The following is a 26,719-nucleotide window of genomic DNA, read 5'->3' on the forward strand; positions in this document are numbered from 1 at the left end:
CACAGAGACACAGTTTTGTTTATTACTCCTGTAGCCGATACTTTGTTGATTTGTTGCAAGTACATGTTCAAAAATATTCACTATTTTAATCAAATTGCATACATCTGAAGCTGGTGTGATGCAGGATTTAATTCCTTGCTATTAAACCTCATGATAAACAATTCACAGAGCTCCAAGGCTACATCTACACTATCGTCTGAAAACGCTCTGCATCCACATTGAAACGTCTGAAAACGCTTACATCCCTGTACTGCACGAGAGTAACACGTAAGAGGCGTCCGTCTGGTGTTTGTTTACTCTCCAGCTCTTTGCAAAATCGCTGCAATAAGTCGAGGAAAAGCAGCGAGTTTTTTAAATGGACCGACAGTGAGATGGAGATGTTGCTGTAACACAGGAGTATAAAGCTGCAAAAACGAGCGAGCTTGTAGACGTCATTTTAGCTGAACTGGTCACATGACTGCAAATGCAGCATCGTTTTCAAAAGCCTCATTTTTCACACTGCGACACAAAATAGGCGTTTTCAAATTTATCCGCCTGACTAAAAACGGCGTCTCAGTGTGGATGAACGCCAAAACTGATAGAAAAATATGCGTTTTAAAACGAAAATGTATTAGTGTGGACACGGCCCAAGACTCGGGTTCCCAGACTGGGACATGTGGCTCTCCTGGACCAGGTACAGGGACCTCTCATCTTATATACGCTTCACTTCCCAAAAGTCAAAGAATCAACATTTAATCAAACAATTTCTTACTTTCTCAATTTTAACCTCTTTAAAATCAGATAATACTGACGATGTGAAGTCCTTTCAGAGTGTCCCGATTTACGCCCTAGATGATGATCAGCAGCTGCAGAGACAACACCCCCCCATGGATAGAAAACCTTGGCACTGTATCACCTATAAGACCGGCCCTCATACACAACAAATTATTTACATGTCACAGTATCCAGAGCTAGCTTATAGAACCCTTCTTTGACCCTCTACAGTGTAGAACCCAAAATACTTCCACAAACTGCTTTTAGATGATTTGGGGGTCGTAATTGTCCGCTTAAGGCAGCGCCGCTCGTCTTGGTGTTATCTTCCATATTTGTATCAGTCGCTTAATTTACTGATGGGCCACGAGAACATTTAAAACGTTTAGGCTGCCCTCTGCTGGATCAGAGGCTGAACTACACAATTAAAATCTGTCTAATGCGCTTAGGCTGCATGTTAATATTCATGTTAGAATATGGGTTTAAAAAGTGAACACTGTAACCATAGCGACACTCTCCTCCTAGCAAATATTGGCTAGCTAACTAGCCTAGCATGTTCTCTAGATTAGCTTTATTTATTATAATCAGTACCTTACAGGGAATCTCTTCATATTTGATCACTAACAAGATTTCTAATTAAGAGCAGGTGACACTAACAACACCGTAAACAGCACTAGAATATGAATTTTTCACCTTGCATTCGAATAGTGACCGCTCTGCGAGACTCGGATACACGTGCAGAACTCCTGCTCCGTTTTCTAAACACGTCTTGATGGTGAACCGTGAGCAAAGTGCTGATCATCTCTAGGCACTGTTTCACTCCCTACCTGCTGATTGGTTGAACTTGTTCACACTCAGATCAGACTCATCCGTCTGTTATTTAAGGTACAGAGGTGAAATCTATAAAGATTACACTTATCTTAAAGGATCCAGTTTATAATCTGAAACATCACATTTGTTCAGTTTAGGCACCAGAGGAGTTACTCCAGCCTGCTGTAATCAGTGAATAATTTGTAGACTTGCCGTTAAGCGCTTAGTATTTCAATATCAATCAAAATAATCCCCGCAAATTAAATACCCAAAAAGAAATGTCCTCCTCTTTTGCGGTTCCTCAGTACGCTTCTCTCACCGTCTCTCTATAAGAACCGTGTCCCTGGGCTGTGATTTCTCTTCACCTCTTCTCCAGTGCCGCTCAGAACGAGTTGATGAAGTTGAGGTAGGCGTTGGTGAAGCCTGTGGGATCCTCCAGCTGTGGGTAATGGCTGATGTGCTCGTCCAGAACGGTTATAGTCGACCGAGGAACCAGCTTTCTACAGGGGGGAAAAGATGGAAAAGTCAATTACTGTGTATGGAATAAAACAGTGATGTGATGTTTGTAGAAATATCATGATCAACAGAGACTGAATGATGTGGAGCTTCTGTGAGAACGGTTAGTTTCACTGACGATACAGCAGTCGGATTCTCACCAGCATCTGTTATTTTATTTATCAGCATTAATGTTTCTTTAATCGTCCCTGGCAAACCATAACGCGTAACCTTATCTATCCTGAAGACGTCCGAAAAAGTTACACCTTTACCCCTGACTGTTACAGATCGCTCACACTGGACACTCCTTCCATTAAGTGTTAAATGTCTCCTAATAGAAGACTTCTCCATATCAACAACGTTAGCGTACCGTAGCACAGTACTGCAGTATTTCATTCGCGGTACAGTGGATTCGTATTTACTGTATGAGTGCAAATCGGCAAACGCTGAAACGGCGACCGCCTTTGAAAGAACGTATCTGATTGGTCCACTGGCCACCCAATGAAATGCAGCATTTCTTCCGTTGTTTACAAATCGCTGCACACACTATGAAGGAAGGTTTCATTGTGAACAGAATCTAAATTGTGAATGCTCCACAATCGTATCGCTGCAAGATTTGGAAGTATTTCAGGATTAAGGATGGGGTTGCCAAAAAAAAAAAAAAAAAATCAACATTTGTAAGATCTGTAGTGTCGAAGTTTCTTACAAAACTGACAAATACTTCAAATCTTCAAAAACACCTCGATCGAAAACAAACTAGAACCGGACTTTCCAGACGGGAAAAAATGTGACGGCTGTTTTGGGACAAAAACCATCTGGTGATTCTGTCAGATCAAAGGTGAGTAAATACGCCAGTGAGGGTTTCATAGCTTACGACATGCGGCTTTATTCTGTGGTGCAAACTGAAGGTCTGCTCAACATCCGATCAAACCACGGTAAAACATTCCAAGCAGGAGACACAAGGCAGAGAAAATGACGTCCAAATGATGTCAATGTTTCATAAAAGTGAATCCAACTTCTTTAGTTGTTTATTTGTTACAATTATGTTATTGTTGAGGTTAATGTTTATTTAATGTTCTAGTCAGTTTACTAGTTTATTAAAAGTTGAAGTTGTTACTATTGTTTTAAATTTTAAAGTTTTTCCTTTCACATTATCATCAAACCAGGTCTTTAGGCATATTATGTGCACCGTACCGAACCCAATCCCAAATACTGAATACCGAACTGTACCGTGAAGGTCCTGTACCATCAGATCTAATATAAAGATCTCATATAATAACTAAAAATAAAAAATTTGCAGCGGCACCTTTTGGACCAATCAAACTCGAGAACTCAAACGATTCTGGCGTCACTTTTGTGTAACGATGATTGTTTACGTACTGGTAGAGATGAATAAACTGAGGGGACGGATTCACCGGATCCAGAGGGCCGTAGATCATGTGCACTGAAAGAGTACAGAGCAGAAGAAAAATCAACTACAGACTTAAAAAAAAAAAAAAAAAAAAAAAAAAGACACGCATTTCCTCTAGAAGCCACTGAAATCCAGCTGAAGAGAGAAAATCACTTCCTCCCTGTCCTCTGGGTGTCATGTTACAGCGTTCATGCAAAAAGCTGTTCATTTCTACACGCCTCATTTGTTTAACAAGTCTAGTACATCTCCGGGGTCATTTTACTGCACATTTGGTTGTTATACACTGCACACGTTATACACTCACTTTCACACTATATCTGAATTTCCACTTCTATCACTCTCTTTGTCAGCTATCTTTCATGTGTGTGTGGTTGTGGGTGTTTGTGGTTGTGGGTGTGTGTGTTTCTGCCTCCTGACTCTGCAGGTTTATTTATTTATTTGTAAACACACTCACATGGGGTTAATGTAGACGTGAGAGCTCCAACCCATCTCTCTCTGTGCTTCAGTCTCTGATTAATGTACTGCAGGATGCTACAGGAGAGACACGGGGAAAGACCGAATGCTGTTACCAAAAAAAAAAAAAAAATTCCAAGAGACTTCTGAACTTTTAAATCGACTTAATCCAAGGTTTATAACTTTTAGGAAAAAGCCTTGATAATTTCTTTAAATAAATGTTTAATGGTATCTGGTTAAATGGTATCTGTCTCCATGGTAACAGCTTACACAGGGGGCGCGTAAGGCAGACGCTCCACATAATCAGAGACTAATAATAAACAGAATAAAAATATCTAGTTATAATTCAAAGAAAAAGATGTGATAATTTTCGTCCGGAGATGTTTATGGAAACATCTCTCTCTCTCTCTATCTATCTATCATCTCAAAGCAGCTTTACAGAAGTATAGAAACGTAGATAAACAATTATAAAAGTTTGAAGTTGCTACTTATCCCTAACATTTATCCCTAACAAGAAGCCTGAGGCGACGGTGGTGAGGAAAACCACCCTGAGATGATATGAGGAAGAAACCTCGAGAGGAACCAGGCTCAGAAGGGAACCTCATCCTCATTTGGGTGACACTGGACAGGAGATAATGTAACTGTTGATGATGTCCTTTCTACAACAGCAACCAAGAGCTCTGGAAGTAATAGGTCAGTGTACCACTTAACCACTGAGCTACCACATCCATACGAGCTTCTCAGTAACATGAGAAGTGTCTGGGGTTTTTATTGCTCATCCTAATAATCTCCAAGAGAGATTTAGAAAAAAATAGTCTGGTGAGGGAACAAGAGTAAAGCTGAAGTAAAACCCAATTCTCCACAGCATTAATTAGAGCTATAAAGAGATTTAAAAAACAGTATCTGGACCATCACCTGTCCATCACCAAATTTCCATCATTAAAGCGGATTCCTGTCCACATGTCCCACAGATCGGCTTCAGTGGGCTGCGTGTACGGACCGAAGACTTCTCCGATCCTGCCAGACGCAGACAAACACGTATTAATGATCTCCATTAAACAACATTACACCGGAGTTCTGGTCTGCTGGTGGATTGGAAATGGAACATTTTCAATCAGTAGAAATAAATGAATGATGTTCAGGCTGCGAGTCTGATCTAAAACGAGTCTGTCGTCTTTCAGTGTGTTTTTTCCCCCTCTGTTGGAGAACTTAAACAGAATTTTTCTGGTTGAAGATCAAATTCGAGCTGCTTTTTAGATGAACAAGCACTTGGAGAACATCTCAGAGAGCAGAAATGGGTTTGAGATCAACATTTACTTTGAAGATACAAACATCTGTGTGGAAACAAAATGGCCGTTTTTGTTTGGAATTTTTTTCAGATTTTAGTGGTTTATTTAGTGGCGTTTTCTGTTCTACTCGCCCTTTAGAGAAGAGGTAGTAGTTCATAAGTCTGGTAAGCAGAGAGGAGATGAAACCATAATCCTTCAGGACCTGCAGACATTAAAGTGGACAAAATGCTTGTTTGTTAAATAAATAAATAAATAAATAAATACAAATGAATAAGAGTCAGTAAACAGTGTTGTGGATCTGAGACTCACCTTCTGAAGAAACCTGGGGTGATGCGTCTCAGGGAAGATACCTGGAATCATCATGTGATATAAATATCATCATTACACCACAGTGCTGTGGAATCCTGCACTCTGATTGGTCAGAAGGTGTTGATTAATTTTGTATAACTACAGACAGTAAAACAGAAAGTTTTAGATCTGGTGATTGATGAATACTTTGTCAGGAGTTAATAAGTTGATTAATGTACTGATGAAATGCTAACTGGCTTCTTCTAATAGGTTTAGCACCTCGTGGGGTCTTGTAGGGGTTTCCATGCTCGATGAGACCAGCAGAGGAACCTTGTGAGGATGAACCTAATAAGTGGAACCTGAACCTAGTAGAAGAACCTAGTAAGAGGAACCTGAACCTAGTGAGAGGAACCTGAACCTAGTGAGAGGAACCTGAACCTAGTAGAAGAACCTAGTGAGAAGAACCTTATCCTAATGAGAGGAACCTGAACATAGTGAGAGGAACCTACCTCCATTTGAAAGGCAGAGGCTGTTTATGGCCATGTGTCCAGTTCGGTTGTTGTCACTCCTGTGTGTTTACACAAGGAAGATTGCTGAAGATCACATGAACAATGACATCAATGTTGAACTCCTCAGAAAGAAGTGCAAGTGTGTGATAAACAGGTGATTCATTTTTCTATTTAAAAGAAATATTTGTCAGCTATAAAGAGCCGAGTTCTGTTCCCTCGCAGTTTAACTTCTACACACAATCCATTAAAGACTCGGAGCAGTGATTTCTGCTGCAGCTTTCAGAACTCCTCTGGTTTGTTAATAATGAATAAGAGTAAGATGTTGTCACCTGTAGAGGAGCTCGAGTGCTACGGTGTCTCCATAGTTGTGAGACAGCAGGTTGATCTTCTGCTCAGCGAGACCCAGATGTGAGATTAAAGCCTCCACTACACCGGCCTGTTCGAACACCGAATACCGATGTGGCCTCTGAAACCAACAAACAACACGACTTTCCATTCAGGAAGTTTATACAAAACTCAGAAAAGCACATTTCTAACAAATACACTGGAAAAAAAAATATTGAATTTACTTTCAAATGCGTACATCAGTTCCAGGAGATTGAATAGAGTAGCATAAACACAATGAGTATTCATCCATCTGATGTGGATTTTCCAATCACTGATAAAAATCAAACCCCAAGCTCACGTCTGAGCTGAGAATCAAACCCACAACATCAGTGTTTCACATCAGACGCACACTACAGAAGCACTGCACTGCTCTTTATTCATCTGAATGTAAAACTCTAGTTATTCTGTAGCACCATCACATCAGCACCAACATCCTGCTGAGATTTCACACTGGATCTCAACACTACATGCAGAAGAAGAAGAAGAAGTGTATATTACATTACAGGGGAATACTTTTCTTTACATATCCCTGAGGAAGTTGGGGTCAGAGTGCAGGGGCAGCTATGATACAGAACCCCTGGAGCAGAGAGGGTAAAGGGCCTTGTTCATTTGCCCAACAGTGGCAGCTTGTCCCTGACCTTCCAATCTGTTGGCCTTAACCACTTGAGCCACCCACTTTCACATATTTGTTAGGAAGCCAGGGTCAGAGCGCAGGGTCAGCCATGATACAGTGTCCCTGGAGCAGGGAGGGTTAAGCTTGGCAGTAGCTTGGCAATGCTGGGGCTTGAACCTTGCATGACCTTCTGATCACTGACCCAGAGTCTTAACTGCTTGAGCCGACACTTCCCGATCTGCTTCACTATATACCATTCCACCTGGCAATTAAAATCATCTTTAAATTGAGTTCAATATAAACAGTGAAATCATATTATATTTATTGAAACTGAAACAATATTTTTTCTTAAATCTGACTGAATACATGTTCTTATTTTTCTTTTTTTAAAGTGTACAGTCACATCATATTTATAAAGATATGATGATTTCCCATTGGGATGAAGGGAGGATCTATCTATCTATTTATCCATCTATCTATCCATCCATCCATCCATCCATCCATCCATCCTACCAGTCAAAAGTTTGGACACACCTTTTAATTCAATGTTTTTTGTTTAGGGATTCATTTTCTACATTCTAGAACAATACTGGAGATTTCAGAACTATGAAATAACACACATGGACTGAAGTAATCCATATGTAATGACAACAAAAAACAGTCAGTTGTTATTTTAAGACACGAAGGTCAGGTGTTCTGGAATAGTTCTTGCAAGAACAGTATTGTCAAGTGCATTTGCAAAACCCATCAAGCACCATGATGAAACTGGCTCACATGAAGACCATCCCAGTAAAGCAAGACCAAAACTGACCTCTGCTGCAGAGGAGAAGTTCATTTAGAGTGACCAGCCTCAGAAATCACCAATTAACAGCACCTCAGATTAGAGGCGTTATGAAGGCTTTACAGAGCATCAGTAGCAGACATATCTCAATATCAGCTGTTCAAAGGACATTATTGTGGATTTCGGACGCCTTCAGCATTGATAAATAAACATCAGGAAAGACCATTGAATTAGAAGGTGTGTCCAAACTTTTGACTGGTAGTGTATCTATCGGTCTGTCTCTGACAGTCACAGTGATGTTAAATAAATTCGAGACAAACTAATCGCTTCACCCATGTCCTCCATGATGTTTAGATGCAGCACTTCAATATTACAGCTCAAACATTTTAAATAATAATTTTAAAAAATATATATATTAAATTCCAGTTCATTTTAAATAATAACTAAAATAAATAAATAAATAAAATGACTAATTTCAATCCATCTGGTATTTAATTCCCAGGACAAATTTTCATAAAGTGTAAAAATCCTTTGCTGTATTTCCAGTGAGATTTGTGATTTTTATAAACACATGATATACAGCATTAAATACACACTGTGACTGAGTCAGGAAGCAGTTAGTTAACAGGCAGGTTAAAGACGGTAACGTGGATCTTACAGGTTTATCCGAGAAGCCGAAGCCGAGGAAGTCGAGTGCGATGACTCTGTTAAAGCGCTGACTCAGAGGCTCCCAAACCTACAACACAAACACACACACACTGCAGCCTGATTCATACACAAACACTTTCACTTACACACAAACACAGCAGATACCAGGCCTGTTTTATTCATACAGACATGACACCTGCTTTCAGGAACAAATATAAAGCCACCTGTTATTTAACTATATTTGCATTTCTGGCATTTGGCAGACGCTCTTATCCACAGCGACGTACAAAAGTGCTTTAAAGTCTCCATCAATGAATACATTAACCCCGGTTCACTAGGTCACAGACTTAGGATACCATTATCTATTTATTTTTGATATTTATTACTGCTTAAGTCCAAAATCTCAAGAGGACGTACTTCTATTTTGCGTTCTTTTCTAATTCAAAGCAATCATTTTTATTAGAAATAAGTGAACAGTTAATTTTTTAAATCTCAGTTTCTCACTATTCAGTTCGTTCTCCTTTCGTCCCTTTTGTTCGACGTTTGGGCAAAACCTGATTATTCATTTTCGATCAAATCCCTCAGTGTCGTTTGATCGTGTGCTTCAACAGAAGGGATCAGACTTGAGGAAAATCTGATCTTTTGTACCTAGCTGCTAACATGGTTGGAGAATATCAGATTTAAATACGGATCGGATTTAAATACGGAGCAAAGGAGCTCTGGAGATAAATATTAAATATTTCACATACCGAACGTTTCCCCTTCTGTTTATTTTCAGATTTTGGTCTCAGACATTGGGACCTCAGTGTACGAGTGAAGCTTCTTAAATCCTTTGTGTGTTTAGTGAAGGAAATTTAAATACACTATAAAGTGATGTTAAGTCTTGAGCATCACAGCCATAAGTGTTGGAGGAATTAACACAGCTGAGTAAAACCACTGGCTTAGGAAAGAGGAGTCCTGATTATGTCACAGAGTGAATAAGAAGAGGCGAGAGTTGGATTAGTAAGATATCGTCCTGCACACACACACACACACACACACACACACACCTCAAGCATCCGGTATAATCTGCTCATACATGAGTTTTTTTCATGAGACCGGGAACACCCCACAAGAGCTGCAGTTTTGGAGATGCTCTGATCCAGTGGTCTAGACATCACAATTCGTCTCTTCGTCAAACTCGCTCAAATCCTTACGCTTGTCCATTTTTCCTGCTTCTAACATCAACTTTGAGGACAAAATGTTCACTTGCTGCCTAATATATCCCACCCACTAACAGGTGCCATGATGAGGAGATCATCAGTGTTATTCACGTCACCTCTCACTGGTCATAATGTTATGGCTGACCGGTGTATGTATATATGTATATGTATATGTATATATATATATATATATATATATATATATATATATATATATATATATATATATATATATATATATATATATATATATATATATATATATATATATAAATCTTACCTTGTGCCAGTCGTAGCTGGAGGTGGGAAACCCATGAAGCAGCAGCACCACATCAGAGCTCCCCACAGCTCCCAGAGACTCTGCCATCAACCACATCTTTATTTTATTTATTACAATAAAATTCTGATGTTTCTTAAATCCACCATGCTGTTTATGTCCAACAAAAACAAATCCACATTAATGACTGACTAGATAATAATAATAATAATAATAATAATAATAATAATATTACTATATTCACAGACTTTTTATCTCCACTTTATTTCTGTCCCCTGTGTCTGTAGTGTGAGGGGAAGTGATGTAATGTGATTAACACAGACAGGAAGTTCAAGAGAGTTCTCTGCACTGAGAAGAGAACCGAAAGCTTGTTTACACATCTAATAACGTTAAATTTATATCGTTAAATAATTAAACTCTTCTCAAAGCGAGGTCTGTGACGCACTGTCAGGGGATTTCTGATTTATTTATTTATTTTAATTTAGTTAAGTAGTAGCCCAGCGTTACTGTATCTCAATAAAATGGCTCAAAAGGATAAATAGTAAGCTGTGTCATTCTAGAAGGAATAAAATTCTTAAAAGTTTGCATAATAAACTGAATTTTTTCAATTGCCATTATTGGAAAAACACACACCAAATGCACTTAGGTCTCCATCAGTGAACATCCTCTTGCTTTGGCAGAAAGGAATTAAAGTTAAATCTATAATGAATTCCGAAATGACGCTGATTTATAAGCTGCTCAAAATCTCCTGGTTACACAACTCCACTTTATATACAGCTGTAGAAAGAACATGATTTATAATCTCACTCTCTGGTGTCACCCAGATGAGGATGAGGTTCCCTTCAGAGTCTGGTTCCTCTCAAGGTTTCTTCCTCATATTGTCTCAGGGAGTTTTTCCCTCACTACCTTCACCTCAGGCTAGCTCATTAGGGATAAATATAAATAAATATTAAACTTTCTATTCTAAATTTTTATATTTCTGCAAAGCTTCTTTGAGACAATGCCCACTGTTTAAAGCACTATACAAATAATAATAATAATGTTTTATCTCTTCCATCCTGGCTATAGAATTTGCAGTAGCATTTTACAATAACACTTTTTTTCCCCCTATACAGTTTTATGGAGGCCTGAGTAACTGCCCTTTCAGACCTCCACAAGAATGAGAGCAGGTTTTCGGTTCAGAGCTCAGTGCAGAGTAAAAATTCACTCCTGCAGTAAACACACACTACACATCCAGATCAGACTAACAGAACGCAGGAGAAACGACGTCTCTGATGGATCCGGTGTAACAGAACAGATTTTCTGCACCACCGTGTGAACCCGAGCTCACCTCTGTAAAAGATGTTGTTACCCCTGAAGCTGAAGAAGCGCCCGGAGGAGTGCCAGGTGTGCAGGGCAGGTGAGAGCGGAGGGGGCGGGATGTGCAGGTAGACGGCGAGAAGAGGAACGCAGAACAGCAGAACCACACGCTGCCACCAGTCCCTCATCACTGCGCAGGCAGACACACACTCAACTCCTGCCTGAACACCAACACACACACACACACACACACACACACACACACACACACGTCTGTTCATCTGAAGTCATTTTCTGTAACTGCATATCGGACATTATCGTTTCCATAGCAACCACTTACACAGAGACGTCTATGGTCAGCACTGACAATTTTTTTTGTCAGTGTATAATCACTGACATGGTTACAGTAGTGTGTAATATGTTATTGTTACCATGGCAACGACTTACACAGAGGCACCTCATATAAGTGTAATGTCAACTTTAAAATAATAATAATAATAATAATAATAATAATAATAATAATAATATCCTATTGTTATACAGCAATGGAAAGCACACGGACATGCTGAAGCTATAATGTAGATAATTTTCAGTAACAGCAGATTATCGTTTCTATAGCAACCACTTTCACAAGGACGTTTATGCTCGGTGGTCACTTACCTCTTTTCTTTTTTTTTTCCTCTAATAAAAATCCCCACCTGCTATATGACAGTGAAAATCATACTGATATGATGACAGTAGTGCAGAATATACTATCATTTCCATAGCAACGACTTACACAGGGACGTCTACGGGCGATGTAACGTCTAGGGTGGATCCTCACATATCGTACCACACTACCTACAGTACAGTCACACCCGAAAACACCTTTTGTTGTCCATCTGATAATCTGTGTGTGATTAATATCGTTGCTCCAAAACCTCACACCGCTTTACGTCTCAGCCGAAGTAGTGCACATGTAAAGGGAGCAGTGCTTCATTTAGGATTCAGCCCGAGGGCCAGGATTAACGTAAGAGGCTTTTAGAGGGGCGGATTGATACGGAAACCCAAATAAACGTTTTATGTAAGGTACATTAGCACAGATTAGAGATTTTAATCAGCATTAAATTTATTCACTTTTTATATGTACAATAAGCAGCACTGGATTTGGGGGAGAAAAAGCTGAACATCTTACACTTGGAAAAAATCTAAAATTATTCTAAATTATTTCTAGACTAGAATTTAAATTATTAAATTATGTCTGAATCATGCAAATAAATCTAAAAAAAAAAAATCTATTCAACCTATTTCTAGACATTTCTGAATCATACCATGCTTGAAAAAAAGCATTTATTTCTAAAGAGAAGCACATTTATCTCAGAATAACAGAATACGAAAATGTTTTGACAAACAATTCGATTCGATTTATATTTGATATCACAATAATAAAGATTAGCTAAAGATTACATTGAATTACAGTTCACGCTGCGGCGATGTCTTTTACAACAACCAGGTTACATATTAATGTTAAACTCTATTATCAGTGTAAATAAATGGAGCATTCTTGCATCTACTATTAATTACTATAGATTTTGTTTAATGATTAATTTAATCATTTTAAAAAAATGAGAAAGGAAATATGAATAATATTTTTACTAATAAAGGCTACAGTAAAATGAACTCATTTTGGAGGATGTAAATAAGTGGTGCATAAATCAGCAGGTTTTTTTTTTTTTAAACAAAATGTATTATTAACTTATTAACTATAATTTCTAGATTTTTTTTATTGGTAATTAACTGGTTTAGACTTATTTCTCAGTACAGAGTTGATCCTGGTCTATTTATCTGTGCTGTAAGTCACTATGATCAGATTAGACTCACTTTCTCTCTCTCTCTCTCTCTCTCTCTCTCAGTGTATTAGTGCTCATTTCCTGTCTCACTTCAGGTCAGGTAGTCAGGTATACGTACAGGTGAGGTTTGGCGACTCATGACCCCGAGCTTCTCCTCTCCAGCTGCATGAAGTCTCGTTTCTTCCTGCCTTCCTTCCGTCTAGCTGTGTTTTGGCTCTGAAGGTCTGTCTCACCGTCACTGAACACAAAGCGCTTCACGGCGCCGCCTGCTGGAGCGGAAGCGTCATTACACATGAATCCTACACGTGACACGGGTCCGGTCCTAAATCACTACACATGTCCTGGATTAGGGCTCTAGTCTATTAGGACACCGAAGAATCTATTTGACAAGTTAACAAATACATATAGCAAATAACAAAATAGATATCGTCATCATCACCACCACCATCATCATCATCATCATCAACATCAACTATTCAAATGAAGACATTTTCTTTTTATATTATTAAGGTTTAATATACACTGATCAGGCATAACTTTATGACCACCTGCTTAATATTGTGTTGCTCCCCCTTGTGCACTGTGTATACTGACACGTTTCCATCAGAACCAGCATTAACTTCTTCAGCAATTTGAGCAACAGTAGCTCATCTGTTGGATCGGATCACACGGTCCAGCCTTCACTCCCCACGTGCAACAATGAGCCTTGACCGCCCATGACCCTGTTGCCGGTTCACTACTGTTCCTTCCTTGGACCACTTTTGATAGATACTGACCACTGCAGACCGGGAACACCCCACAAGAGCTGCAGTTTTGGAGATGCTCTGATCCAGTGGTCTAGCCCTTCATCAAACTCGCTCAAATCCTTACTCTCGTCCATTTTTCCTGCTTCTAACATCAACTTTGAGGACAAAATGTTCACTTGCTGCCTAATATATCCCACCCACTAACAGGTGCCATGATGAGGAGATCATCAGTCTTATTCACTTCACCTGTCACTGCTCAGGATGTTATACCTATCTATTGTATATGACCGACCAGAATGACTAACATTTATCTCTCTATTTTTTACCTATGTACACCGCTGAGCTGTTGAGGTTTAAGGCCCCAGCAGTTTCGCCACACTGGGATTTGAACTCATTACCTTCCAATCTGAAGTCTTATCCCATGAGCTACCACTGCCCTAGGAATGTTTTGGTACATGTAAACAGTACTGATGGTTCACACTGATGTGTGTAAACTTACCTAATGTGCACAAACAGCTGCTTTGTGTCCTGCTTTGAGTGAGAGATGCCACTACACCACGAACAGATCCTGTGTTTCAGACATCACTGAGGTTTATAAAGCTGAGGTGTGAAAAGGATGAGAAAGGCAGGAGTGAGGAGAGAAAGTAAGGATGAGAAAGGCAGGAGTGAGGAGAGAAAGTAAGGTGTGTGCATGTGGGTTTTCCTAAACCATTATTTATCATGTTTTTAAAAAAAAAGCAGTGTCTCATATCCAGAAACCTTTTTTTTTCCCCATCAGGAAACTCGTTAGTGAGCAAATTTATGAGAAAATGTCTAACTGAAAAGTATTAAAGGATCAAAAAATAACAGTGTGTATGTGAAGTGATACAGCATCCCAGTTCCAGTGTAGCTGCATGCAGAGACACCACACACACACACACACACACACACACACCATCACTGATAATAATAAAGCTAGTTACTTAGCTGAAACTAGTTAGGAACTATCAGTTGTTGATCACCCAGTTGTTGATTATTTTCCTAACATAGCATGCTCACAAGTGTTTAATCTGTCTAAACGAGACACATGCGCGAGATCTCGGCGGTTTGCGCTTCAATACGAAGGAAAACATGGCCTTCAGATTAGGCTAAATATCCATTTTTTTCGCTTTTAATTCTTAAAAACCATACACATTACTCAACAAGTTTCAAATGTAAATTGAAAATCACAATAACCATTTACATTTCTCCAGATAAACAGACATGAAGTACTTTTTATTTATTTCCAAATGTTAAGTTAAAAAAAAACAATAATAATAATAATAATAATAAATCCATAAAACAGATGGAAAAACATTCATCCCTGTTACAGGAAGAAGCTACAGATTAAACTCATGGATATTTTTTTTTCTTTCCACATTTCGTCACTAAATAGCAAAACTCAAGCTGCTTTTTTATTCGTTAAACACAAGGAACAAAACAAAAAAAAAAAAGTAATAAATTAGGGGGAAGAAAAATAAAATAAAATAGTGTGGATGCACTGACTAAAGAGCGCATCTTATTCTTCTAGATATTTTCTCCTCTTCCCTTAACAGACCCGCAGGAGAAAAAGCAACGGCCCAAACCTGGCCAAAAAAAAGAGGAAACAACAAAAAGAAACAAACAAAGATCTAATCTAAAACATAAAAAGTGTTAGTATTTGACTTGTAGGTGTTTTCTTAAAGCCTGGTTCGTACTATTCGCCACCCTGAGAAATAGATTCCTAGCAGAACCGAATCGCTAGCTGTGTTTGAAAAGCTGTCACTGCACTGTGTGTAAAATTCCTTCGAGTCTGCTTCAGCAGGTCAAAAGATAATTCATGTCCCATAAAAATACAAAGCAAATCTTTATTTATACGGTCTGTATCAAAATTTTCCATAGGGAGTTGAAATAAAATGTACCCTGTGCAGAGAACCCTTTACGCCCCTTTAAGTGTCTTTTTATTTATTTATTCCCTTAAAAATCCTCCTTTTCTTTTTCTTCCGTTTTAGTAAGTTCCAGTATTTCACAGGTGCCAAATAATGTTCCACAGCCGAGTCAAACGCAGCCATCTGAATAGAACAAGATGTAGAAAGAATACGATGTGTCGAGGGTGTTGTCCTCTCCGTACGAAGAGGAAACGTCTTCAAAAAGAAACAAGTAATTAAACCTCAAATTAGACGCGTTTTTTTTAATATGCAAATTTAAAATGTTAATTGAAACACGATTGTTTACTTCAAAAGGAAAAAAAAAGATGCATCTTCATGTTTCCCGTCCTTTCACATCCGATCGATTGATTTATTTTATTTTATTTATTTCCCCCTAGCCTGAGATCATGAGCCTCGATATCACATATTGGCAGGGACAGAAAATGTCACCAGTGGACTTCCTACACAACAATTACAAACTTGATAAATGTCGGTGATTTGTCTCTCTCGCTTTAAATTTCATTTCCGATCGAGCTGAAGTCATTGAAACCCAGCGTTCGGTTACAGCGACTCTCTCGATCGATGAACTGGGAACACGACGCAGTCCCTAACAAGCATGATAAACTAGCTTTAAAACTGAAGAAACGCAGTAGTAAATGCCTAAGGAAATGTACTGACCGAGGTCCTCGCCTGTGTCCATGTCCTCGCTCGCGCTAGCTTCTGGACCTCGACGCCTCGCTTCTCTTCGCTTCTATACAAGCCTTAGTGTTATCTATTTGGCTAGAAGATCTCTATGTATCCACAAATATATAACAAATAAAACTTGCAGGCAAAAATAGTTCGGTTTCCATAGAAACACCCTTTTTTTCCTGAAAATACAGCAGTATCTGAAATATTATTCTCTTTTTTTGTTTTATTTGTCCCCTTTTTTCTGCATCAGGAAGCTCCTTCACCGACAAAGAGAAAAAAAAGTATCTACAAACTTTGTAAACAGACCTGCCTTTTTCAAAAAAACAAAAACAAAACATAAATAATTCCAAATATGAACAGCCAAATAGAGCAGAAATGAACCTGGGTGATCTAGGGCCAAAGAAAGAAATATACACCACCATTCAGGAAAAAATTAATCTTACAGCTAAATCATCTGCAAGCCGTGAAGAGACCATTGAACAGTCTCCTCAGTATAATAATAATAATAATAATAATAATAATAATAATACAAAATACAGGTCACTTTCAATCTGAATTAACAATCCCTCCGTTTTCACAAAGGGGACAGAAAGATTTTATAAGCAGAGGTGGAAATAGAGTCCTTCCCTCTCCGAGAGGATGTTCGAGAATAAAATAAGACAACAACAACAAAAGAAAAAACAAAAGGAGAAAAAAAAAAAAAAGGTCATATCACAACCACACCCTACATTCTGGTGAAAGCTTGCTCTTGTTTCAGTCAAGCACAAGCCAAGCTCCCAGATCTCACACGGCTCTGCGCCCGTGAGTCCGCTGAGCGAGCACAGGTCTCTGGAGAGACGGCAGGTGGGTGTGGCTCAGAGTGTGGAGAAAGGGAGGGGGGCGGAGCTGATCAGAGGGATGTCTCCACGCTGTGCATGGGGCTCGCCGGGGCCGAGGGCGTGGCTGATTTGCTGTTGTCTAAGAAGAGGTGGGCGCCGCTATCCACGGCGTTATTGTTCTGGTTGGGCGATGGAGAGGGAGGCAGAGGGGGTGTAGGGGTGGCGTTTCTCTTCGTAGGGGCGTCATCCTCGGCATCCGTGTCATCGATGAGGGGGATGTGGGGCTCCGAGTCCTCTATCCGGAACTCCGGGTGGGTCATAAAGTTGTGGATTGAGCTGCGCGACTCGGGCTTCTCCAGCCCTTCATAGGGGGACAGGGAGCTGCGGAATGCATTCACTACTCGGATCTGAAGAAAGGCAGGGGTAAAGACACACGTGCACACACACACACACACACACACACACACACAGAGTCAGCCTTATACACCTCATACAGGAGTGGTACAAACCACACAGACAAAAATCACAAAGACACACTCACACTTTGCATTTTAAATACAGGTCAAACCATGGCCAAATAAACTAGCTGTAATTAGAGTCAAATTAAGCCGGTGTTACACTGTGGGCTTCTAACGCTGTCACGAGATCCAAATAAAACCATGACCACATTTTGTGATGAAGCGTGTTCTCCAGGTCAAATTATACCCTGAAGATCCTCTAACAATAGACCTGCGGTTAGAGAGCATTACTACGTTCCTGTGGCTTGATCCGGGTTCGAATAAACACAAAAATCCCCTTTAGGGTAAAATTAGGTCTTTTTCAGTCCACACATTATAGTAGATCTGTATCTCACTGCACACGGGTCAAGAATAAAATGGTAATGTTTTATTCATTAATCTAAGCAAGTCCATACTGTTTGGGAGAAAAAATAATAATAATTCACTTCACTTCATAATACTACGCCGTCCTCCTATTGGTGACCTTTATACACATCATAGCAGTGAGATTTTATTACGGAGATAATTTCCTCACACTGCCAGATCTGTCTCATTGTCTCTTTAGTCAAAATGGCACTAAACTGGCGAGCGTGTCACAGTGCGCTTTTTAAGGATTATTTCCTGACGTGCCCTTTGTGTGCAGAACCGTCTGAAATTTGTACAGTGTAAACCCGGCTTCCGTTTGATGACAAAAAGTATGAAGGTGCGGGAGGACACACGCGGGCTGTGGTGAGTAAAACCAGATTGTCACGTCACTGCAAGCTAGTGCAAGCTCCACTGAGAGAGACAAACCAACTCTTTGTTTCCGCTCTCACGTCAGTGAAAAACGTACAAGATATATTAAAGAAAAAAAAGGGTCAGGAAAACAAATGATCGGAGCATCTCCTCTAGTAGTAGTGTGAGAAAACTCGTACAGCCAGTGTCCAGTTATTCAAAATGCAAGCGAGAGAGAGAGAGAGAGAGAGAAAGAGACAGAAACAGACAGGGAGAGAGAGGGAAAAAGTGAGAGAGAGAGTGAGACAGACAGAGAGAGATAGAAACAAACAGACAGAGACAGACAGACAGAGAGAGAGAGAGATAGAGAATCAGTGAGAGAGAGAGACAGTCAGTGAGAGAGAGAGAGACAGTCAGTGAGAGAGAGAGAGACAGTCAGTGAGAGAGAGAGAGACAGTCAGTGAGAGAGAGAGACACAGAGAGAGACAGTGAGTGAGAGAGACACAGAGAGAGACAGTGAGTGAGAGAGACAGAGAGAGAGAGAGAGATCCACATTAAACTAGAGAAGACAGCTGAACATGAGAGTTAATTGAACTGGACATGCTTGAGTGAGCAGGATGGGGTGAAAGGGAGGGGAGGGGGGTTTGATCATTGATCACTGGTTATGTTTTGATACAGATACTTTGAGCAGCCAAGCAGGTCTAAGCTGTACAACACAAATAAATTCCACAAACGAGAGACAAAGAGAGACTGGACCCATGCACAGCAGTGCTACCTTTTGTTTAACAGAAGTAAACCTTTGAGTATAGCCCATGACACATGTCACAAAATCTAAAGGAGGAACAGGTCATTTTTTTGGCATCGCTTTGGAGTCAAATAAGGGACTGTTTGCCTATAAAGAAACTTTAGACATTAGATGACTTGATTAATCGGAATCGCCCTGGGTGGGTCAGTTCACCGCACTCATCCTGTGTACCTAAGAAACAGGCAGTATTAGTGTGTCAATGAAGAGCCAGGAGATCCTGAAGACCTGGAAAAAGCTGTGTTAAGTAAGAGAAAGAAATCATGCTAAAGTGAAATGATGTAATGAAATGGTGAAAGTAATATAATTAGAGAAATATGTAAAATATGATTTTGCAGGTGGTGATATTACAGCTTACACTACTACAGGATAAAGACCAGTGCAGGAAACATAACACCGGCGATGCAGGAGATGTTAGAAATGTACACACACACACATTGTTAAAACATGACGAAGAACATGAAATGTGTATTCTGTTCCATATTCGTTCCAAGAAGAAAACAGAAAGGAGAGAGGAATGAAATGCAGGAGGTTACAGGTGGGATGATGCAATAAATCAGGAGATGATGATAGTGATTTTATCATACTTGTGAGACTTGTATGGCATCCTGAAAGTGATTAAATCATATTGTTTGTGGAAGTAGGGCATGAAACAGAATTGCGTGTATAATAAAGGGAATATTAACAGCAGAAAAGTTTGACAAAATAAACAGAAGAAGAAAACAAAACATGAAAGAGAGATATAAACAGAAGAGAGAACACAATGCAGGATATTCGTTCCAGGAGAAGCAGACACTGTGCTCCCTTCCCCTGTGTCTTAGTTACAAACAGATTAAGGAACATGTCCAGCTCCAGCAAGAGATGAACCTGCGGAAACCTGGACCGCATTCAGAGGGAAAAAAATACATCACAGGAATCATCACAGCAAGTCAGTTCTCGAGTTCAAAACAATCCCACACAGCCTCTAAGCAAGGCCAATTTTTAAGCAGTGTTGTGACTGAGCTGGTTGTCGGTGTGACCATGGGCATATACTCAAAATATTTACACACAGAGGACTAGAGCAGTCACAGAGCCCAGCAGAGGGACCGAGGCACAGCAGGTGTTGCAGACACAACACACACAATGTTGATCTGTTAGAATGTTAACAACACAGTGTTTATTTGAAGGGAAAAAAAACAAAAACAAAAACCAGCCAAAGCCATCAAACAGAACAACGACAGAGAGACCTCAGCCCCACTGGCCTCAGAACAGTACACACAGATATATCTCCATAGAAATCAGCACTTGGATTCAGAAGCAATGTAGTGGACATCTAGAGGTTTGTTTAGTTTCGTTTTTAACTCACAGTTTAAATTTCTTCTGTTTTCTTTTCATAACAGAGGGACATTATTGAAGAATGCAGAACGTTAGGCGAGTGAAGGAGGAAATGTTAATTGTCATGCACTAAGAAACACGCACTCACACCCCACAGTGGCAGAAGCTTTGTTGGAGGCAGTGGCAGTAGAAAACGCTACATGTGTAGGGCTAGAAACATTGGTTACATCGTGCTGTTGGCTGGTACTCGAGGGGTGACGCCTGAGGGCCCCCTGAAAGGAAGTGCCGCTCTGGAACGCACTCACTACATCCATCTGCAAGGAATCAGAGAGCGTGACAGGAGGGCCCAAAGAACGCATACAGGAGAGAGAGAGAGACAGAAAGAGAGAGAGAGGGAAGGGGGCAAGAAAAAGAGAGAAAATGAGAAGCGGGGAGGGAGGACAGAAAAAGAAGGGCACCCATATAAAGAGAAGACAGGTAGCAGCATGGAAAGAAAAGGCACTGTATTGGAAGTTAATGTTAGCGTTAGCCTCCCTGACTTTACCCTGACCAGTACTTTAAAATCAGAAGAGCTATTTCAGCAGAAATCAGACTGCACAAAGTTAACAGTAAGAAAAGATGTTGGCACTAATAAAGTGTGAAAGAAAGCACAGTGTTCTGGGATCCTAGCCTGATGTTTCTCGACATGGCACGTCTAGGAGAAAGTCTAGGTGAAGTTACCTGAGTCTGTATCCTGTTGAGGCCTCGGAACCAGAGGATTTGCCCCCTGCGAAGCTCACGCTCAGCGTGGTCAATCTCATCGAGATCTTCCATGTCCTCCAGCTCATCGTCTGGGATCTCCTCCTTCTGAGTTCCGTGACCGGCCGTCTTCAGGAACTTCAGGCGGCTGGTCGGGATGGAGGAGATAACCTGCACAAGGGCAGAGACACAGGAAAACACTCGGTCAAACTCTGCAGCTCAGTCAGTCTACTACACAACGAGGAGCGTGTTCACGTACTCAGTGTTTAGTGTGTCTGAACAGAACCCTGGAGTGTGTGTTCTCTGTTTGGGTGTGTGTTTTTAAAAAAAAAACAAAAAAAAAAACACAGCTATCAGACCAAACCAACTGGACTGAGTGAGATGGCTTCGGTCCACCTCAGAGTGAACTCCAGTGAGATGTGAATCGACCCAATAGGTACAAACATGCCATGAGTTTTTGGCTGCAAAATTCCATTGTGCAACTTATCTACAAAATGATCTAGTGAGTGCCGACTTTTTGGCTGAGAAATCAGAAAAGCCCAGAGAACACAATGATTTTGCTTTCTGTTTAGTTTAATTATGCACAGCATGAAACCGAATCAAAACAAATTGCAAATAAACCAAAAGTATCCATTTCACTCTGATGTGGACTTGACAAACAAACTAATGAACTGTGAAAGCTTCGAAAATCAAGGAGTATTCAAAAATACAAAAAACAGCAATGCTTTAGCCAATTTCTTTAGTAACATCTGAGGTAAAAAGCCAGCGAGTCTGGACAGTCTTAATTTTCTCGACATGTCTTTAAAAGCCAGATGAATGCTTGTTATATGAACATAGTCAGTTATCTTGCATAGTGTTGTCTAGAATAAGGATTGTCTGTGTTCCCTTCTCTATCTGCGAGATGATTATTTCTGTGGAACACAAAAGCTGCTCAGATCCAAAATGCCTCCACAAACAAACACAACAACATAAATGGAGATAACTGCTGCATTCCTGGCTCTGACACTGAACAATTGTTTATCGACCTATATTTATTTTTCCATCATCCTCTTCCTGATTTCCAACTGAATTCAATCCATCTTGGCCACAAGAGGGCAGCACTCAACCAGAGCGTAATTAAAAGGTAGTTGAGCCACCTGCTCCACAGGGAAGCATCCAAAATCATTATGGCCGCCTGATGTTCTTTCTACTTAGTTATATTTAAATAACTGCAGTCTTACCTGACCCCAGAGCAGACAGCCACAGCCTAAGAAAACGCACCAGAGCCACTGGTCAATGCTGAGACCCACACAGCTAAAGGGCTTCCCTCCGAACTGAACAATGACAATCTAGAAAGAAACAATTCAAGTTAGCAAAGTTAACATTTCCTTGACTGTTTTTTTTTTTTTTTTCCATCTGCATTGTGATTAGTACCAACCTGGATGATGAACGTGCCAAAGACAATGGAGCAAAAGATAATGTTGTTGAAGATACCATCAAAGACGTTCCTCTCGCCGTGGATCTTGCGGGCATTGATTTCGTTGAAGAGCTGCATCAGCACAAAGGTGTTGAAGACAATGGTGTAGTGTTCGGATGGTGGCGCATGGAGAGGGGTGTTACGGCCGTTGTCTATATCGAACAGCTTCTCACCTAAGAAAAAACAAAAAGATAAGGTTAATGTCAAGCAACATGCAACAACTTAAAAACCAATCACAGGATGATTGCACACTCAGTCTTTAACTGAAGGCTTAACAATTACAGCAAGTAACTGAAAGTGAGCATTTTGTGTGATACATAGGAATCTTCCAGTCTGGTCCAGGTCACATGGTGTGTGTCCTCAGTGACGTGAATCCAGCCACCAAAACTATGCTATGAAAATATGTGGCATAACGAGTCTTTGAGGAAGCACAGGTTAGCTGGCATTCACATTCCCAAGCTGGTAGATGTCATGATTTCATGATTACCAATACTGCATTTTGCGTTTTTTTTTTGGTTTTTTTTGAGAGTTCGCACCTGCAAACAGCAGAGTGAAGATGACGGTGAGCTGGTAAACGGCATGGCCCAGGATGTTCTTCATCATGGTTCTGGAGATGAGGGGTTTGTTACGGCCATATGGTTTCCTCAGCAGCAGAGACTCCGTGGGAGGCTCGGTAGCCAGAGCCAATGAGGCAAAGGTGTCCATGATCAGATTTACCCACAACATCTGTACTGCTTTCAGTGGAGAATCCTGAAAAGGGATAAAAATAAATAAATAAATCAATAACATAAAATGCAGAAGTTCCTTCTCTCTGAACAATTAGAGGAATTAACTATACTATTCAGAGACACTCATTAGAGTGGTCAAACTGATATTTTCTAGAAAATAAGGCACATTTTTGCTGCTTGTGCTATAATTTCCTTGTTAGCTAAATTGTTATCTACCATCATCCATTTACTGTCATGAGCATTTTCATATTAGAAAACAAGGGACACAAATGAAAGTAGTCTACATTCTGAAGTAGCGGTTGACTCCAGGGTGACTTACTGTCTGGAAAAAAAAGATTGATAACACCTGCAAGAAAGAAACTAGCTGGATATCTAAATCTAAAATCAGGAAATACAGAAAACATGTCTGTAACCGCACAACAACTAGGAATGATGGGAATAACCGGTTTTCACCCTTATAAAACATGCTCTGACAATGAAATAAGAACTGAAAGACTTTTATTTTAAGACAGTATGAGCTAGGCACATCATAGAAAAAATCTATATATTCAGTGTATTAATATAAAGCAGTGTCCACTCTTATTCAGAAAGGACTGGTGTGAGTCCAGGTTTTCATTCCAATCATGCAGGAGCCATCTTGGTCTTGTGCTTGGCCGAAATAAAAACCTGCACACACACTGGACCTTTCTGGATAAGACTGGACACCTGTGGTCTAAAGCATCTTCTCTGAAACGTGATCCTGTTTCACTGAAACATATATTTAAACTCCATTTTGAATGTTTGCCATTTCATGGCAGCACAAGCAACCAAGAAGATCACTATCAGCAGCTTACAGCTTATCAGTCTGCTCCGGTTTTAAATCAGTTCGTCCCAAGTGGGTCGTAATCCTCTGCTTCTGTCTCGCACTAATAACCAATCATTTAGGGTTGCTCAGTTTAATCTAACAAACCTCCTTAAGCACTTCATCCGTTTTCCCGTTAGGCTATCCGGCATGTTGTTGTCTTTCATGCTGTGCAGCAGAAATTGCATTACCTGTGTGATGCAAGCTCCAGTGAAGGCCACGATCACAGCCACTACGTTGACGGTGAGCTGAAACTGCAGGAATTTGGAGATGCTGTCGTAGACGTTGCGGCCCCACATGACCGCCCTGACAATGCTGGAGAAATTGTCGTCTGTGAGAATGATGTCGGAAGCCTCTTTAGCTACGTCTGTGCCTGCGATGCCCTGATAACAACAAAAAAACAAACAAAAAGTCTGCATCTGCATTCTATAGGTGTATTTTAGCTTCTTTAAACATTATTGTGAAATGGTTTGGTCTGTTTTATGCATCTGAGGTGTATACCATAGCAAATCCAACATCAGCCTTTTTCAAGGCAGGGCCGTCGTTTGTACCGTCTCCTGTTACTGCTACTACTTGCCTCTGTTCTACAACAGTGCTGTCGATGATACCTGAAAATGAAACCGTTGTAAGTAAACACTTCTGCACAATACAATAAGTTCATCCTTTTTCATAAAATAATGTAAAACAACAGAATACCTTTAACTAACGTGTGCTTGTCTGTCGGAGAGGATCTCGCCAGGACTCGGAGTTTCGGCCATATTTTGTCAATCCGCTCCTGTTCGATCTATAAAACAAGCGCATCGTGCCTTTCAGGACATAAATCTTAAATCTGTATGTGCACTCTCTGTCAGAAACAGCTTCTCATCTCAGCTTCTCATCTCAAACAACATCTCACCTCTCCTTTCTCGTTGCGTATCCGCCGGTTGAATTCTTTTCCTTCCAGGCAGAGAAAATCATCTCCAGGCTGCAGGATGCCACATTTGGTTGCTATGGCACGGGCTGTGTTGATGTTGTCCCCGGTCACCATGCGTACCGTGATCCCGGCACGCTGGCACTTTCTAATAGCATCCGGTACCTGATTGAGAGAACTGGGTCAGATGCTAGACTTCACTAAGCGTTAAAGATATTCTCTATCGATTATCGTGGCTGACAGAAATTAACAAACAGCTGTTAGTAATGATTTATGAACCAAACACAGGGTCATACTTCCGGTCTGACAGGGTCCTCGATGCCCACCACACACACACAGGTGAGTCTGGTGAGTATATCGGCTTCGTTTTCCCAGTCGGGTTCTCCTTCGGAGGCGGGGAAGTCTCTGTAGGCCAGGCATATTGTTCTCAGGCCTTCAGAGGCCATGGGCTCAATCACTTTCTTCACCATGTCATCCCTGTCTCTGGGCCGGAACACCTTGGTCTCACCATTCGCTGTAAGGATCTTATAACATCTAGAGAGAGAACAAGGAGTACACAAGAAGCGGTTATGAAACTGCAGGATGAGAAGCACCATCTGGGTAATTTCTCTGGAGAAATGCATCAGTAGCCTGAATGGTGGATTTGGAAGACGGAGGAAAAAAAAAAAAAAGCAAGCAAGGGAAAAAAAAGCAAGTAAGCATCTGATCTGCTTGCTAAGCATGAAGAGACCTCACTAACCAACCCCCCCATCTCCACCCCCCTTCTTTTTTCCTTCAGAAAATGACATCAGGATTGAAGTTTGAGAGATGCCTACTTCTTGAGTAGAATTTCCGAGGCTCCTTTGCTGAACATCCGGAAGCTTCCGTCAGCGTTCTTCAGCACGGTGCTCATGGATTTCCTGACAGAGTTGAAAGTGTAAACTTTATAGAGCTTCTCCTCTGGGATCTCGTTGCGTATTGCTTGGTAGTCTTTTTTCAAATCCAACACAAAGCCAAGCAAGGCACATTCGGTTTTGTTGCCCACCTGACGGGAAAGACCTCCCTCCTTCTCAGGAGGCTGTGAGGGAAAGAAGAAATGAAGAAAAAAAAAAAATTCATTAATTTTTAATTTTATTTTTTTAAATTCAGGCCTGTCCAAGAGAAGTGATGAATAATTGAAATGGGCTCAGATGAACTAAACCGTTGATTTGCACAATGGATGCAGGTGCACTCACCATGATCTTGGTGGTGTATGCGCTGTTGACGCTGATGCCCAGAATGAGCAGGTCCATGGTGCTGGCAGGGATTACTTCCGGCTCAGGGACCTTCCTGTAGTGCTGTTCTGCGATGTAAACCTGCACCACGGTCATCCTGTTCATGGTTAGAGTGCCTGTCTTATCTGAACAGATGGCAGTAGCATTGCCCATTGTCTCACAGGCATCTAAATGCCTTACCAAATTATTGTCCTTCATCATTTTCTGAAAAATAGAAAAGGGTGGTGGGGTGGGAAGGTGGGGGCA

General features: G+C 40.5%; 2 protein-coding genes across 5 annotated transcripts in view; both read right to left on the bottom strand.

The window, feature by feature from the left end:
* Nucleotides 1-41: 41 nt before the first annotated feature.
* On the bottom strand, nucleotides 42-13,311 carry mest (mesoderm specific transcript). Of its 2 annotated transcripts, XM_058416758.1 has the most exons (12): nucleotides 13,160-13,311; nucleotides 11,244-11,433; nucleotides 9,917-9,996; nucleotides 8,445-8,522; nucleotides 6,335-6,471; nucleotides 6,006-6,064; nucleotides 5,518-5,558; nucleotides 5,340-5,410; nucleotides 4,835-4,936; nucleotides 3,921-3,997; nucleotides 3,436-3,499; nucleotides 42-2,060 (listed from the first exon to the last, which is right to left on the bottom strand). In XM_058416758.1, exons 1-12 carry the CDS (start codon nucleotides 13,178-13,180, stop codon nucleotides 1,943-1,945), a joined length of 1,038 nt encoding a protein of 345 aa, XP_058272741.1. In that variant the 5' UTR covers nucleotides 13,181-13,311; the 3' UTR covers nucleotides 42-1,942. The 2 variants fall into 2 exon arrangements, with proteins under 2 accessions (XP_058272741.1, XP_058272742.1); XM_058416759.1 differs by lacking the exon at nucleotides 3,921-3,997.
* A 2,463-nt stretch (nucleotides 13,312-15,774) lies between these two features.
* Nucleotides 15,775-26,719, bottom strand: part of atp2b1a (ATPase plasma membrane Ca2+ transporting 1a) — a 40,750-nt gene continuing 29,805 nt past the window's right edge. The window contains exons 10-22 of one of the 3 annotated variants that reach the window (XM_058416817.1): nucleotides 26,435-26,677; nucleotides 26,036-26,277; nucleotides 25,517-25,754; nucleotides 25,206-25,385; nucleotides 25,007-25,094; nucleotides 24,812-24,918; nucleotides 24,502-24,693; nucleotides 23,278-23,491; nucleotides 22,703-22,914; nucleotides 22,506-22,613; nucleotides 21,268-21,456; nucleotides 20,775-20,861; nucleotides 15,775-17,627 (exon numbers count right to left, since the gene is read on the bottom strand). In XM_058416817.1, the coding sequence (XP_058272800.1) occupies nucleotides 17,292-17,627; nucleotides 20,775-20,861; nucleotides 21,268-21,456; nucleotides 22,506-22,613; nucleotides 22,703-22,914; nucleotides 23,278-23,491; nucleotides 24,502-24,693; nucleotides 24,812-24,918; nucleotides 25,007-25,094; nucleotides 25,206-25,385; nucleotides 25,517-25,754; nucleotides 26,036-26,277; nucleotides 26,435-26,677 (2,436 nt within the window). In that variant the 3' untranslated portion in view covers nucleotides 15,775-17,291. Of the gene's footprint in view, nucleotides 17,628-20,695; nucleotides 20,862-21,267; nucleotides 21,457-22,505; nucleotides 22,614-22,702; nucleotides 22,915-23,277; nucleotides 23,492-24,501; nucleotides 24,694-24,811; nucleotides 24,919-25,006; nucleotides 25,095-25,205; nucleotides 25,386-25,516; nucleotides 25,755-26,035; nucleotides 26,278-26,434; nucleotides 26,678-26,719 lie in introns of all 3 variants that reach the window. The other 2 variants (XM_058416819.1, XM_058416818.1) reach the window with 2 other exon arrangements.

Source organism: Hemibagrus wyckioides, linkage group LG19 (genome assembly GCF_019097595.1).
Source record: "Hemibagrus wyckioides isolate EC202008001 linkage group LG19, SWU_Hwy_1.0, whole genome shotgun sequence".
Taxonomy (NCBI): Eukaryota; Metazoa; Chordata; class Actinopteri; order Siluriformes; family Bagridae; genus Hemibagrus; species Hemibagrus wyckioides.